Genomic DNA, 15,212 nt, shown 5'->3' with positions numbered 1-15,212 from the left:
TGTTAGGAACACTAGTAAAAAAGCAAAAGCTGGATGTATTCCCCTGTCCGACATCATCACAGCACTTTGTCTCACTTAGGGCACATTTAGTGCCCTTCAGTTGCTGTATAACACAAATATATTAGAACTTACTGTAAATGATCTTCAGTCAGTGTTTAGGAAAGCAATACAAGACTCTACAAGGGACACTTGCACGCTACTTTGTGGTTTAGTTGCAGAATGTAAAACTCACATGAGAATCAGTGACAATCAGCTGCATCAACATGGAGATAAGGGTAAACTAATAAACAATTAATTAATTTTATTAGTGAACGTTATCTTCCATGACTCACATCGAGGTGCTCATTGCCATCCTTCTACAAGCATTTTTTTGCTCTCTCTGATATCCAGGTTTCCTCATCTATCAAATAGACCAGGATAAGAAAGACCCAGGCTTGAAGTCAGTGTTGTAGATAGGAATAACTCAATCTATAACTGGCATGGCTTTATACAGGAGACATTTACTGATATACTGGAGCTTGCTGATATGAAGTTACATAAGTGTACAGGAAGTACAGTCCAATTTAACATAGGCAACATTTCCAGATCCTGGCTATTAAAGGAAAATCTGAGGTCCTCCCACCTATTTCTGTACATAGAGAGATGAATTATGTAACAAGCATTGTCCTCTGTTTGCTAAACATATGAGCAGAAAGGAAGAATAAATAAATAAAGATAAATAAAATAAATACACCATTGTTTGAATAAAAAAGGGACAACATGCTAGTGGACAAGTTTTGGCTTTGCAAATAATGCTCTCTTAAATGACTTTTTTTATTTAAATCAGGGAAGGTGCTCACAAGGCAACAAAACATAAGTTTGGAAGATCGATTATCATAAATCCATATGATTTTTTTTTTTTTTCAATTATATTTATATTACTTGTTTAATCAATTCACCTTTTCTTTTCAGGAAACACATGTTGAAAGTAAATCATTTCCACAGATATTTTTAAAAGTATGAAAGAAGAAATAAGTCTGGATTTCAAATGTTGTAGAAATATGAATTGCAATTGAAGTATTTTATGTCATGTTAAAATAATTATTAATTAATGGAGCAACGAGACACAAGTTGTTATTCTAATTCACCATGACTTGATAACATGCAGTCTCTTTTCCCCTGAGAAGCTCATTTCTGAGTACGTCAGTACTGGTATAATGGAAAAAGCTGGAACACTGTTGTGTAACTCAACCAAATTTGTAGCACTCTTATCAAGTTCCTGTTACAATCCCTTTTGCATGGACATTCATGAGAAAAAAGTAAAATAAATGTTCCATTCAGATTATTTATAGCAAAATACTGAGACAGTAGTATTTACTACAAGATGCCTTGGACTCCTGAATAATAACCTCTGGAAAATGTCTATGGTTCAGAATTTAAATAAATATATATAGAAAGCTTTGAAACAGCAGTTTAGATATCTGATGACACTGCAAGGAGTCTTAATTTAGGATCAGTTGATCATCAGATGTTTTTTTCCTAAAATGTCTAACAATTTCTTCACTTTTGGATTAAAAAAAAAAGATAGTTGAAAAAATTGATATTTTAATTACTGCTTACTTGTTAATATTTTTTCATTTTCATTACTGAGCTCTTGTCATTTATCATTTGGGACAAGAAAAAAAAGAGAGGTTAAATATCTTTATGGAAAATAGCAGAACAACCTAACGAGTCAGCCTGATTAAGTCAGCTTCCCAACACAGCCTTCACTAGTTAAGTATTCTGAAGTGAGTCAGATAATCTGCCTGTGTTTCTACCTCCCTTATTCCTTACATAGTAAGAGTAAGATTGATTCCTGTTGTGTAAGGAGTAGTAATGCAGTGAGCAACATTTATGGGTCTGATTCATTGTAGGGGATGGCACGCATTATGCACTACAAATGGAAGTGTATAAATTACAAAGCAAATTACCCTTGGTTACTGAATAACTCTGATATTTTATCACAAATACAGAAATTATAGCTGTTAATGGTGGAATGTTTCAAATATACTGTTTATTGGAGAAGTGTTCTTGTTAAGAAGGAAAATGTATGCATAGTATAAGTAACTGAACTAGCAAAACCACAGTCAAAGCTTTTTTTCTGCAGAAGGGAAAATTTTCCCTGATTTTGCACAGGTAGCCATGTTCGTTGGGCAGAAAAGACAGAGGCAAACTCATGGCAGACAGCAAAAGGCAGGTAGATGCCTTTTTTTTTTTTTTTTTTTTTTTTTTTAAATCTACCATGCATATTTAATATCTTGAAATCCTGGTTAAACTTCCTGTACTATAATTGCTGTGTTGCAGGAACGCACTGACTTAACTTTGAAGAAGGAGAGAGAACTGTGACAAAAGTTTATGGGCAACGCAATGCGAGGGTTGAACTTTTATGCAAAAGAGTACTACAGTCCAAAAAGAATTTGAGAATTTTCCCCACAGTAAAGATACCTCTTAATAGAAAAGAACTCCTGGTCCTTCTGCTGTGCTGCAGAACCTTGCATCGCTGTCACAGATTTGCAATAGCACATTCAAAAGCTGTGTTTGCTGGTTTTCACATCAGAGTATAAACCCAGAGACTGTTTGAGACTTTTGATCTCTCACACCACAGTACAGGAGATGAGTCAAGGTCCATTGACCACAAGAATCAAGGAGTAGAAGAGTCTGGTTCAAAGCCAAACCACAAACGCTTTCTGAACTTTCTTCTAATAACTGTTCAAAAATAATTGGATACAATTAGCAATGAAGTTAAAACAAACAAAACCAACAAAAATAACAAACAAACCCTCCCTGTGAGTTCTCTTTCACGCTTTAGCCACAGTGTGCCAATCACTGAGTGTAAGAGTCAAATATACGAACACAAAGAACATTCCAGTACAAATTACAATAAAAGTAGAATATTTTTGGATTTAGCAACATTCTACAAGATATGTGCAAAACTGCCAAAATATTTGAGCTGACAATCTGCAAATGCTCGTGTTGGTATACTTTTTTTTTTTTTTTTTCCTAAACAGAACTATTATTCTGCAAATGTTACTCTACAGGTTTATTTTATTAAATTTTAATAATGTATAAAATTTATCCTTTCCAATTTTCAGGCACCATAAGAAAAAATAAAAATAAAAATAAAAATCCAATATCTCATAACCACTGTAAAGAAACTGATTCTAAAGGCTTCTGATGACTCATACAGCTATTGCTTTTCAATACTGGAAACACCAGAGAAGACTGCTAGCAAACCTATTCCATTATTTTTCTGGACTACAGTGATTTTCCACCAATTAACATTCTTCTGATAAAGAAATGCAAAGCTCATCATTTTTTTTCTGCTCTTAATTAAAACTTTGTGAAGCATTATTATGTTTTAAGTCAGAGAACTGTATCAGCATGTCCAAAATACATCATTCTGAAGCAGCTTCTCCTTTGTCTCAGTCCTTTCTGTTCCTTACCATGCCACGTGAAAAGGAAATAAGAGGAATAAAAAGTGCACCTTTTTTGGAAGCCTGCTATTCTTAACAAAATGAATCCACTCCCTTAGTTAATGATAGCTGTAGCAGCAAAACAGGAGATTCAGAGTTATATGGTGCTTCCACAGCAGCCAGTGATGAGAATTTAATATTGCCCCAGCAGTAATGGCAGGTAATGTAATACAAGTACAAATACAAGGAAAAAAAAATCGTAGGTGCCAGTTTCAGGTTCACTGGTTACTGTATGGGCAAGAGGTGCTCAGTTTTAAATTCATCCTGCACACGGAGATGGATAAAATATAAGCATTGTTATGCCACCTTTGGCAGCAAGAGTTGGTTCTTCTTTTTTTTTCCCAAACAGAACTATTATTCTGCAACTGTTACTCTACAGTAACACCTGCGTAGGAAATCCCTATGTGAGATTTAGACAAATGTAAGCCATACTTTAAGTACCATCGTACTCATAGTTTTCTATAAAATATTATTTAAATGGACAGAAGTCACCTTTGAAACTTCCCCTGCACAATGAGTGAAAAGTTCATTCAGTTTCTTCAGAAGAGACAAAATCATCTGAAATACCTCTTCAGCTGTTACATTTTTACTGAACAGAACTGAGCAAAGCAGATGCACAACCTGATGATTGAGAACTACAGGAGCAACTCAAGAACAAAATCTTCTACTGCTGTTTCTCCAGCAGATGCCTCTGACGTCTGTAAACTTCAAGTCCACTAATAAAGATCAGTCAGCATCAGTTTGCCTTGAAGTCAAGCATAATTGTATTAAACTCATGTAAAATTATGCCTGTGTTTTATAACTCTGTGATGTCATTGTCAGGCACCATGCATAAATATTTTATACAAGTACCCGAGCAATGTGATTCCAAAGGGGAAAACAAAAGACTAGCACAGCTACACCTGGATTTTAAAAGCTGTAAGATAAAAAGAAGAAAGCAGATAGGTATTAGGGGTGGCAAGCAAGCAGAACTTCCTGACAAATGGATGAGAGGAATGGCTAGTTCAACCAAACCCAAGATAACCAGCACCCACAGTAGGCAAGGTCTTCTTTAAGAGAGATATTAGCAGCACAGAAAGTGAAGAAAAGGTAGATTAGGAAGAGAATTCATTTTTTTTGCCCAACTTCTCCATTCACTTTACTGATGACAACTAAGTTGCAATTAAAACCATTGGTTTCAGCACTAATTATACAGCATTTGCTCTGTGGTGCTGTAAACCGAGAGCTGATTTAGAATACGAGAGACAAAAACAGTCATTTTTGCATTTGAAGGGATAATCGTCAAGCACGAGTAATTAGCACAATGTACACTGCTAATGAACAAATGTAATAAATATTTTTTTAAAAAAGATTAACTGTCTTGGTGAACCTAAGTGCTTTTACCACACTGACCTCCAGGTGTTACATATACATGTATTAATTGCAACATCCACTGCTGGTCACTTGTACTGGCTTTAGTCCATAGACTAAGTGGGGAGAAACAAAGAGAAACTGCTGTATGTGCAGACAGTCTCATTACTGACTCTGCCTGTCTTCAGCTAAAATCACTGACTTCAGTAGCTAGAAGGACACTGTATTTCCAAGTTCAATTCCAAAAATGGCTTCGGTGCATATTGATCTATGGATTCCTGTTTGTATATTTAACTGTGGAAAGCAGTTGTTTCTTCTGATTAGCATGTATTGTGTGAGGAATACCACTGTTTTACTGACAGTATGTCATTGCAGTTAACTGGTGCAGAAAATGGCTCCTCAAAAATTTATGCAGCTTATCAGCTTTGAACAAACACTTGAAAAGGTAATGTCATTATGATAAATGTTTAACTTGATAGGAAAAAAAAAGTTGTTTGGGGTTTTCATTTGTTTATTTTGATTTAGTTCAATTGCATTTGTTTGTTTTTAATATGTTTGATATGTTTTTATATGGCCAAATCATTATGGGGGGACAAATGCCCCACAGTACAATCTAAGGGAAACTAATAAAAACAATCAAACAAATCACAACAGCAAAGCATAAAACCTATTACCTAAAAACCAATTACCAATTACCTAAAAACTGGAAATATAATAGCATAATAAATAGAAGTAGGGGATCTGCTGCAAACTACTTAATGAGCATTATAATTTTTTGTTCAGAAAAAAACCCCACATCTGTGTGACTAAACAATCGCTTCTCCAGTTCTCTTAGATTTCTTTGGTTTAATTTTGAAATACATTTTTATGACTTTTATGATATTTTATGACTTTTATGATATTTTAACCCTAATCCCATAATGATAGATGATGAATGATTTCATTATAAATAAATAAATTAGAAATAAAAGTGGAAAGTCAAATTTATGTACTTATTACCATTTCACAGGCATATCTTACATTATACGTGACAGGGAAAGGACAGGTGTAACGAGACTAAGACCAAGTGAAGTTTTGATTGGGAAAAGTCAATACAGACTTCCCAAAGGCCACTCTTGCTGGACTAACCACATTACCCTCTACAACAAAGTAAAATTTCTTGTGGACAGTGAGGAGAGCAATGGAAGTTGTTTACCATGTTGTTTTATTTCAGCAAAGCACTTGGCACTGTTTCCCACAGACAAACATACAGACTAGATGAGTGGCCTGTGAGATGAGCAGGGAATTGGCAGACAAACTACACTCAGAGGGCTTTTGCTCAGTCTGGAAGCTAGTCCCAAGTGGGTTCCCCTAGGGATCCATACTAGGCCCTGTGAGGTTCAAGAACCTTCGTAAATAGCCTGTGTGCTGAAATTAAAAGCACCCTACCAAACGCTCCACCCTAGGGATTTCCTAGTGCCAGGAGGAACTGCTCTCTTCTCAGTCTCCCCAGATGTGGGAAAAAAGTGAAGTGTTTCTTTCTGCCTCAGGCTCTGAGATAACACCATCCAGAACCATAGCGTAGTGAATTCTCAGTCTCTTTCTGATTGGTTAAGAGAAGGACTTGGAGCTGACTGGTGAGTAGAAACAAAACTGAAACAGTCTTGTGAAGGCTTCAGAATAAACACTGTACTGTAACACTCTTGTGGAAGGTGCAGAAAAAGCAAGTGGTGTGCACAAGGGCAGCGGAGAAGCCAGGAGTTAGTTGTCTTGCCTAAAAGCATCTTAGGTCCCTCCCCACAGCGACAACCCTCCATGACCACCATGCTAAGAGAGAAGCATGGCAGAATAGCACATGCATAGCACGTGATCCTGAATACATGGCAACAGCTTCTGGCCCAATTGGAGGGCATAAAGACACTGCCAAGCCCACAGCCAGCACTCGCCCCACCACATCCTCAGCTACCCCAGAAAAAGAAGATGGAGTAGGACGGACCCTCAGGGCATCATGGGATCCACAATAGTGACTTGCTTTCCTTTCTTCTTTCTCCCTCCTTTTCTTCACTCATCTTTTTCCTCTCTTGCTTGCCCATCTTTCAACAAATAAAAGCACACCCTTGCTCTCTTAACACAGTGACTCTGTTCCAAGACTTAATTTGGAGATATTGTGATCAATATAATGAACTGCAAGTCTCTTCAGCTTGCAACATTTAATTGGTGTCACAGATGGGATCCCATCCCCATTCAGAAGGTGCTAATAGACAAGTGAGACAAGATTGGGACCCAGGGATGAACAGGCTTGAATTGATTGAAAGTTCCTCCCTCCTCCTTCCTTTGTGTTGTGGTACTTCCCACTGAGCAGGGCAGCAAAACCACAATAGATGGGTGAACTTGTGAGTAGTACATAGGAATTAAGTTGATTAAAAGTTCCTCCCTTTTCCTCCTTTTATGACATATTACTCTTCTGAGTGGGGCAATGAAACCTGAGTAGCTGATATTAAGGGATGGGCAATCCTAATAGCTCAGAGCATATTCTGAAAATGTTGAGGGACCTTGATTCTTGTCTTGCGCCACTGGGCTCAGTTGGACAAGACATAACTGGCAGAACCAGCAGGCAGTATGCAACTGGGTACCAGACTTAAGGGCAGAACAGAAATATCGCTGAAGAAAAGGGAAAGCAGTGGTTTGTGCAGTACTTGGGACAGTGCTGGTCATACACACAAGTACTACAGGCAGCAATCATTCTCAGGAACTATCATTATCTCCTCCTTGCAGGAGATAGTAGGAAAATTACAAGAGCAGCTGGTGAGGAGCAGCAGCAGTCTCAGCAAACCAGAAGCACTGAAGAAGTGCTCAGGGAGGGAAGAGGAGAGGCCTTCTGCCCCTGCTCCTTCCCAGCACTGAACTAGCACGGGCTCAAGATAGGCTCAGAGAAATGATCCCTCCAGGCCAGTGAGACTTCTAGTTAAGGTGGAATACAACTATGATGAGGAGCATAGGGGATGTCAGCTGACCATAACAACCAAGGATACCCCGTACTCAGCCCGAGAGTTGGTTAAATGGTGGTACTATAGCAGGAATGCTAAGTAGATGGAGACAGAATACGTGTTGAGAGTTTTCCTAACGAGAGGGAACTTCATACTTATAAGTGAAGAGGAGGCAGAAAGTCACTGGGGACCTGGTGTTTTCCTAACCATTGGGAACGATCAAGCCCCACAGTCCCTGACCCAGAGGGCAGCTTATTGGGCAGGGAGAACCATGAATAAAAGGCCTTGAGCTGGAGATTTCCAGGTCCGTTATGAATGGCCAAACCAACAAGGATTTAGAAATTCTTTCCTACAACTGGAAGGGTACACTAGACAAGACTTTTCCTTTGTCTTCTCCCTTGGAGCAGACCCTACAAATCAAAACCTCATCAGTGCTAACTCCCTCTGCTTCCCCTTCAGAAGAGTGAGTTAAGTTAGATCTAGGGACTGGAGTGGTAAAAAATCATTCACATCTCCATTAACCAAGGGGAGAGATGGGATACATAGATATTTACTAACCTTTGTGTATGAGAACTATTAGGTCGTGGCCTGAACCAGTGATTGAACACCTGCTGAAGGGATGTAGCCAGCTCCAGCAGCACAGGTGGAAGCAATTCATGTATGTGACCGGAAGGGGTGGTCCCTGGCTCCATCCCTCCCTAACCTCACTGAAGGGCTGGCAGCTGCAAGGGAAATATCTCTTACTTAGGGATTACTTCTTTTGGAGTGTTTGACAAGCCTAGTCCTGTGAAAGGGGTAAGTGATTTCTTCTTTATTATTGGATTGAGTCCTCTACTTTTCTTGGGTGATCTGAAACTCATTTAAAGCAGCTGTATCTGCTGTTCCCTATCTTTATGCCTTGCCGTCTTGAAGGAGAAGGATCTACTACTGAATTACCATGCTGGAACCAGAAGGATCTCAATCACATTCACTGTGGGTAAAGGAATTCAGATTTCTGCAATGCAAGAAGATGAGATGCAGACATATGGGAACTTTTCCATCAGAAAAAGGGTCTGGGTAGCAGATACTTCTGGTAAAATACAACCCTCACAGTCTGCACAGCTCAGATGCTGGTCCCTGGGGGGGGACAATCCAATTGAGGTAGAAATAATGGTAGGACCTTTTCCCACTAGTCTGTTGGGGTTGGATGCCCTGAAGGGAGAGCCATCGATGGATGGGAATGGTGGAGTTCTGGCAGTCTACCCCAGTTCTCCATTGGGCTAGTCCAAGTCATAGATGACTATAGGTCCAGCCCTACATCTTTTCAAGACAACAAACATGAAGCCCAAACCTCTGCCTTTAGGAGCTAATGAAGCCTCTTTAATAGCTGAACCTTATAATGAACCTGCAAACTGTCCTTATAACTCTTCTAAATGGCTGGTGTGGAAGCCTAATGGCAAATAGAGACTTAAAGTGCACTACGGTTTCCTGGATACCAACAATGACCACTTCAGCAACATCTGTCCCAAATGTTTCAGAACTGGTTGCTGTCCTACAGAAACAGGCTCACTCATTTCTGGCTGCTATTAGTGTCAAAGACAGGTTTTTGTGGTCCTTTTGTGGGAGGTAGATGACAATCTGACAAACAATTTGCATTTATCTGGAGGGAGTGCAATGCACATTCACATCATTACCTCAATGTAACAACAGCAGGACCAGTCTAAGATATACACAATGAGAAGGTATTACAAAAAGAAGGATGCTCACTCATTTCCAAAAATCTAGGCTTGCAGCACAAATTCACAGAAAAGGGATCTCTAGCAAAAGGTCCATCTTTGGTGGCAGTCAGCCCTTAAAATGAGATTTAACAGGTGGAGTCTGGCTCCACCCCTTCTGGTCTTCACCTGTGCTTCCAGGACTGACAGGGTCTTTTTTCCAGGTGTTTAATCAGTGGTTCAGGCTGTGACTCAGCAGTTCCCATACACGTGGGGATACACTCACCCGTTATGGTGCTTGGAGTACAGGCACAGAGGCTGGAGAAGGTTATGGTGGAACATGGTGTCCAGGTTTGTCAATATATTAAAGACATTCTCATAGGGAGGAATGATGAGGTCAACGTAGGGAATACCTGAGCCTCTGCAATATGACATCTGAAGAGCTTGGATTTGGATTTAGAAATACCCTCAGATAACATACAGTGCCTGCTGGAGAAGGGGATCACTAAAAGGAACTGCAAGCCTCCTCAGCTTGCAACACTAGACCATGGATGCAGAAGCCCCAAGGCCACAGCCCTCTTCCAGTTGCTTGTTTAAGCAGGCACTAGCACCAATCCAGCCAGGACACTCCTGGTCTATTCTAGGTAGATGCCTGGCTGTGCTCTCACCCCTACAAACCAGCACCCTCCCACCAGGGCTGCCCCATATGGAACTACTCCTGCCCTTCACTGCAGACCACCTCTCACACACACTGGCTCAGCGTGCTTGTCCTTTGCTAGCCAGAAATCACTCTGCCTTGTACGCAGAGTGATTTCTGCACTTGCTGGCACCACTGACGCAGGGATCCATTGCCCTGTGCTCTGACTTCAGTAGCTGCACTCAGAGACCAAACACACATGAGTGCACAGATGAGACAGCACTCAGCCAGGATAGAATAAAGATAACATTTAATCAGAATTCTACATTGACAGGATGGAATCAGTTAGGGTAGTATGGTCATGGTCGGATTTGATGATCTTTAAGGTCTTTTCCAACGTGAGTGATTCTATGATTCTCTGGGGAGCTGCCTGGTGTTTGCAGCCTCATGCCTCTCCTCTCGCTGTCCCCTGATGCAGCTGCAGGTGCAAACCCTGCGCAGAGCCCGGAGCACACTCCTGATGACAGCTGGCATCCGGTGGCAGGCCTCTGCGTGTGGTGAGGCAGTGGTACCTGTGGGGGACAGAGAGCTGTAGGCAAGGGGCAGAGGCAAGGCCCTGCCTGCCACTCACCACCATGGAACTTCCCTGGAAGGATTGGCCTGGATATGGCAGGACACAAACTGCTGCTGGCTTCCGTGCCACTTGGTGGGCCATCTGAGCTCAGCAGGTCCCTCCCTGGGACGGCTTTCTGCCTGGAGACATACCTGGGCCATCATCCAGTGCATCTCTGAAGCACAATTTTGTGCATCTCCTCTGGCCTCTGCAGAAACCTGTATAGAGAGAACAAAACCACACACCTGTATGCCACTGGCTGGTGATGGTGTGGATGCCAGGGCCCAGGGAAGGGATCCCCTTTCCAGGCCCCTTTCCTTGAAAGCAAGGCAGAGGTAACAGAGGGACTGTCCACCCTAATGCATGGAGCTGGCTGGAAAGGAGACAGCACCAGGCATCTCCCCACAGCGCACACTCCAGGCACTGCTCCTGCCTCTGTCTCAATTTCATGCCTGATGCTGACCACACACACCTTGCTTATCTCATGCAGAGGGCCCACATCTTCTGCTCCCTTACATGCTAATACGTGCCCCTCAGGCCTGGGATCTGCGGCCACAGGGTAAGCTGAAAGCATGGCCTCCATCTCATCACAAAAAGCATCAGATGTGCTGGGTGTGAGGCTAACTGCCTCTGCAGCAGCATCTTCCTCAGAGTCACAATTCCATTCTTCTTTCACATCCTCCAGCATTAAAGGGCAAAGACAGGAGGGTGGGTGCATGCCCTCATCTGTCACTGCAGTATCATTGGCACCCAGCATGTCCTGAACTGTGCTGGCAACACCGCTGCTGTCATCAGTGGTGTCTTCCTGCACAACTGGCAGTTGAACAGCCCACATTCAGGAGTCATCAGAGGCAGGAAACCGGTCCTCAGCCCATGATGTTGTGGGCCAGATGCCTGGCATGCCCTGAACAATGCCAACATTATTGATTGCATCACTTCTTGCCTAGAGCCTTCGTTGCTTGGGGCTTCTCACATTCGTTGGCCAGGAATTATTTCCAGTGTTAAAACATCTGCTCATTTCTATCCTTGTCACGAATTCTACAGATTCCTGAGATCATAGGAGAGTACCCATAGGCCTCCCTGTTGATCTCTCTGGGATCTTGCAATCTCCATGTTTCTCCCAGACCTTGTCCGGAAGACTCAGGCATGGCCATAGCTGATTCTTCTCTTTCTCCTCCCTCACACAATGACAGGAAGAAGGGTGCTTCACTGGCCACCTCCGGAGAGTGCACTGTCTCCTGAGTTTTCTGCATCTTGAGGAACTGATGCAGGCAAAGGCTCAAGGTGTCCTGCAGAATTCTACATTGACAGGATGGAATCAGACATCTCTGGGGAGCTGCCTGGTGTTTGCAGCCTCGTACGTCTCCTCTTGCTGTCCACTGATGCAGCTGCAGATGCAAGCCTTGCGCAGAACCCGGAACACACTCCTGATGACAGCTGGCATCCAGCGGTGAGCCGCTGCTGTCTTCATCTCACCAGATGAGGAATGAGAAATGCTTGGTGGCACACTAGCTGCTTCAGCAGCTTCTTCCTCACGGTTGTCTTCCCATTCCTCTTCCACACCCTCCACAGAATCAAAGGAAAAAAAGGAGGGTGTGGCCATGCTGTCAGTCCTCACTCCAGTGTCCCTGGCATCCAGCATGCTGTGATTGGTGCTGGCATCACTGGCAGCATTGTCAGTGGACTCTCCCGGTGCATACTTAATTCTAATATGCCGACTATGGGAATCACAAGAGGCAGGAAAGTGGCCATCTGCCCTCGATGTTGTGGTGCAGATGTTCAGCATGCCACAAACAGTGTCAGCAGCACTGGCCCCGTCATCTGCTGCTTGGAGCACGAGAAGCCTGGGGCTGCTCAGACTGTATGGCTCAGACATGTTCCTACTGGACAACATCTTCTCCCTCCTTGCCTCATCACGGATTCTGAGGATTGCTGGGTGAACTGGAGGACATCCATAAGACTTCCAGTAGATCTCTCTAGGATCTTGCAATCTCCATGTTTCTCCCAGACCTTGTCTGGAGGACTCAGACATGGCCATAGCTGGTTCTTCTCTTTCTTCTCCCTCACTCTGTGGCAGGAAGAAGGGTGCTTCACTGGCCACCTCCAGAGAGTGCGCTGCTGTGAAACAGTCTGAGTTTTCCACATCTTGAGGATCTGATGCAGGCAATGGCTCAAGCTGTCCTGCAGGCCCAGCACCTGCATCCAGAAGAGAAGCTGAATGTGCTGTTTCTGCCTCATCAGACTGGGCAACACATGCACTCTGCAGGTTACCAGATGACTGTCCTGCAGTTTCTGGGAAAATTGCTGGGAAAATTGGAGAATATCCATAGGTCACCTCATAGATCTCTCTGGCATCTTGCAGTTTTGATGTTTCCCCCAGAGCTTGTTTGGACAGTTCCAGCACAGCCATCACTGTTTCTTCTCTTTCCTCACATGCTGACATGAGGAGTGGTGCTGCACTGGCCACCTCTGGATAGTGCGCAGTCTCAAAAGAATCTGAGTTTTCTACATCTTCAGGCACAGATGTGGGCAATGGCTCAAGGTGTCCTCTAAGCCCAGGACCTGCATCCGGAAGAGAAGCTGAACGCACTGTTTCTGCCTCATCAGATGGGGCAAGACATGCACTCTGCAGGTCACCAGATGACTGTCCCGCAGTTTCTGTCTCAGCAATCTCTTCTGAATCATGCGGTTCATCCTGCACTCCAGCATCCCAGGATATGAACTCTCCTGGTACAGGAATGGGGCTCTCTACCATCGATGTTGTGGTGCGGGTGTCCAGCATACCCTGAGCACTGTCAGTAGCACTGGCACTGGCATGTGCTGCTTCAAGTTTTAGCAGCCTGAGCATGCTCACGTTTGGCCAGGAGATGTTCCAGGTGGACAACATCTGCTCCCTCCTCGCCTCATCCCGAATTCTCCGGATTGCTCGATGTACTAGAGAACATCCATAGGCCTCCTGGTTGACCCCTCTGGGATCTTGCAGTCTCAGTGCTGCTCCCAGAGCTTGTCTGGAGACTTCAGGCATGGAGGTGGCAGTTATGTTTCTTTCTCCCCCTTCACACACTCTTCGGAAGAATGGTGCATCATCAGCCTTCTCTGGAGAGTGTGCAACCTTGAGAGAATCTAAGTTGTCTGCATCTTCAGGCACTAATGCAGGCAGATACTTCTTGCCTCGCCTTTTGCTGCCTGCCTGCTCTTCTAGGCCCTTCTGAGCTGCTCTGGAAGATGGTGTAGTGGCAGCACGAGTGTCTCTGCTGCCCTCCTGAGCATCTCTCCAAGCTGTGTGGATCTTCCCAGCCTTGGTGGTCAGTCCCTGGGCCGTTCCTGCTGGTGTTCTCAGGCTGCTGGTAGGTGCTTGCCGCCCTGGTACTGCCAGCTGCACTCCAACTCCTGGGCTTGCAGCTGCAGCACAGCCCAGGGACATCCTGTAGTTTTGCCTGGGTATGGCATACCAAGGCGTGAGAATAGTTGAGACTTCCAGAGCTGGAACCCCGCCCTCAGCCCCTGCTGTCCTGTCCTGGACATGCAAGGTTCCCGGAGGTCTCGGGGCAAGTACTGGGAGTCTGCCACCTCTAATGCCCACAGCACGTGCTGTGCCTCTTGGAGATGGTGTGGAAGAGGCTGCCGCTGGCAGAGCAGGCAGCTTGCAGACCCCAGAAGCTGCTGCTGCACGCCTGGGTGCTGCTGCCGGCAGCCCCGCCCGCCTTAAGCGAGGCAGCAAGAGTGGCTGAGGCTGTCTGCTTTGGCCAATGGCACCGCCGCCGGTCGCCGACTCCAGGAACTGCCGCCCGCCCGCCTGCAAGAGAAGCCGAGGAGAAAGGCCGAGTGAGCGCGGTCCTCGCCGCTCGCGCCGCACGCAGCAGCGAGGGCAGCGCTCAGCCCGCGGGCGGCTGCCGCCCCGCTCCCCACAGCCGCACCGGCACAGGGCGGCCCCCACGCGGCGCGGGAAGACGTCCGGCCCCGCCTCCCTCGGGCTCCCTACCTGTGCGCGGCGGCTCCCGGAGGCCCGCGCGCTCTCCGGGCCGGGCAGCGGCGGCAGATGGACGCCGCGGAGGGACGAGTCCGGGCTCCGGCCGCCCGGCGGCACCACCTGCGGGGAGAAGGAGAACCGGGATGGAGGCGGCGAAGGCGCGGCCGGCGTCCCCCGCGGCGGCGACTTCGACGGCCGCCGGCGGCCCGGCCGAGCCCGAGCGCCTCCCTCCCCGGCCCGCACCTGTCGGCGGTCGCGCACGCGTGGCAGCCCCGCGTCGGGCTGGCGGTCGTCCTTCTTCTCCCGCTCCTCGCTCATCGCCGCGTCCTCGCGCAGACGCTCGGTCGCACGCACCCGGGGGAGCCGCGTCCTCCTCGCGGAGCCGCTCTCCCGAGAGTGAGCGGCACTCTCTCCGGGGGACTCCGGCCCCTCGCGGCGGCCCCGCGTCACAATGGCCTTGGGGCGCGACGCCGGCCCGCGTCACAAAGCCC

General features: G+C 45.4%; 1 protein-coding gene across 1 annotated transcript; it reads right to left on the bottom strand.

Annotated features, from left to right (window-relative positions):
* Positions 1–10,454: 10,454 nt before the first annotated feature.
* Positions 10,455–14,544, bottom strand: LOC116238636 (uncharacterized). The gene is made up of 2 exons (XM_090145735.1): positions 11,224–14,544; positions 10,455–10,969 (listed from the first exon to the last, which is right to left on the bottom strand). Exon 1 carries the CDS (start codon positions 14,173–14,175, stop codon positions 12,070–12,072), a length of 2,106 nt encoding a protein of 701 aa, XP_090001861.1. The 5' UTR covers positions 14,176–14,544; the 3' UTR covers positions 10,455–10,969; positions 11,224–12,069.
* Between the last annotated feature and the right edge of the window lie 668 nt (positions 14,545–15,212).

The sequence above is a fragment of the Phasianus colchicus genome, chromosome 9 (genome assembly GCF_987193195.1).
Source record: "Phasianus colchicus chromosome 9, bPhaCol1.hap1.1, whole genome shotgun sequence".
NCBI lineage: Eukaryota > Metazoa > Chordata > Aves > Galliformes > Phasianidae > Phasianus > Phasianus colchicus.
This window is presented reverse-complemented; position numbering and strand designations above follow the sequence as displayed.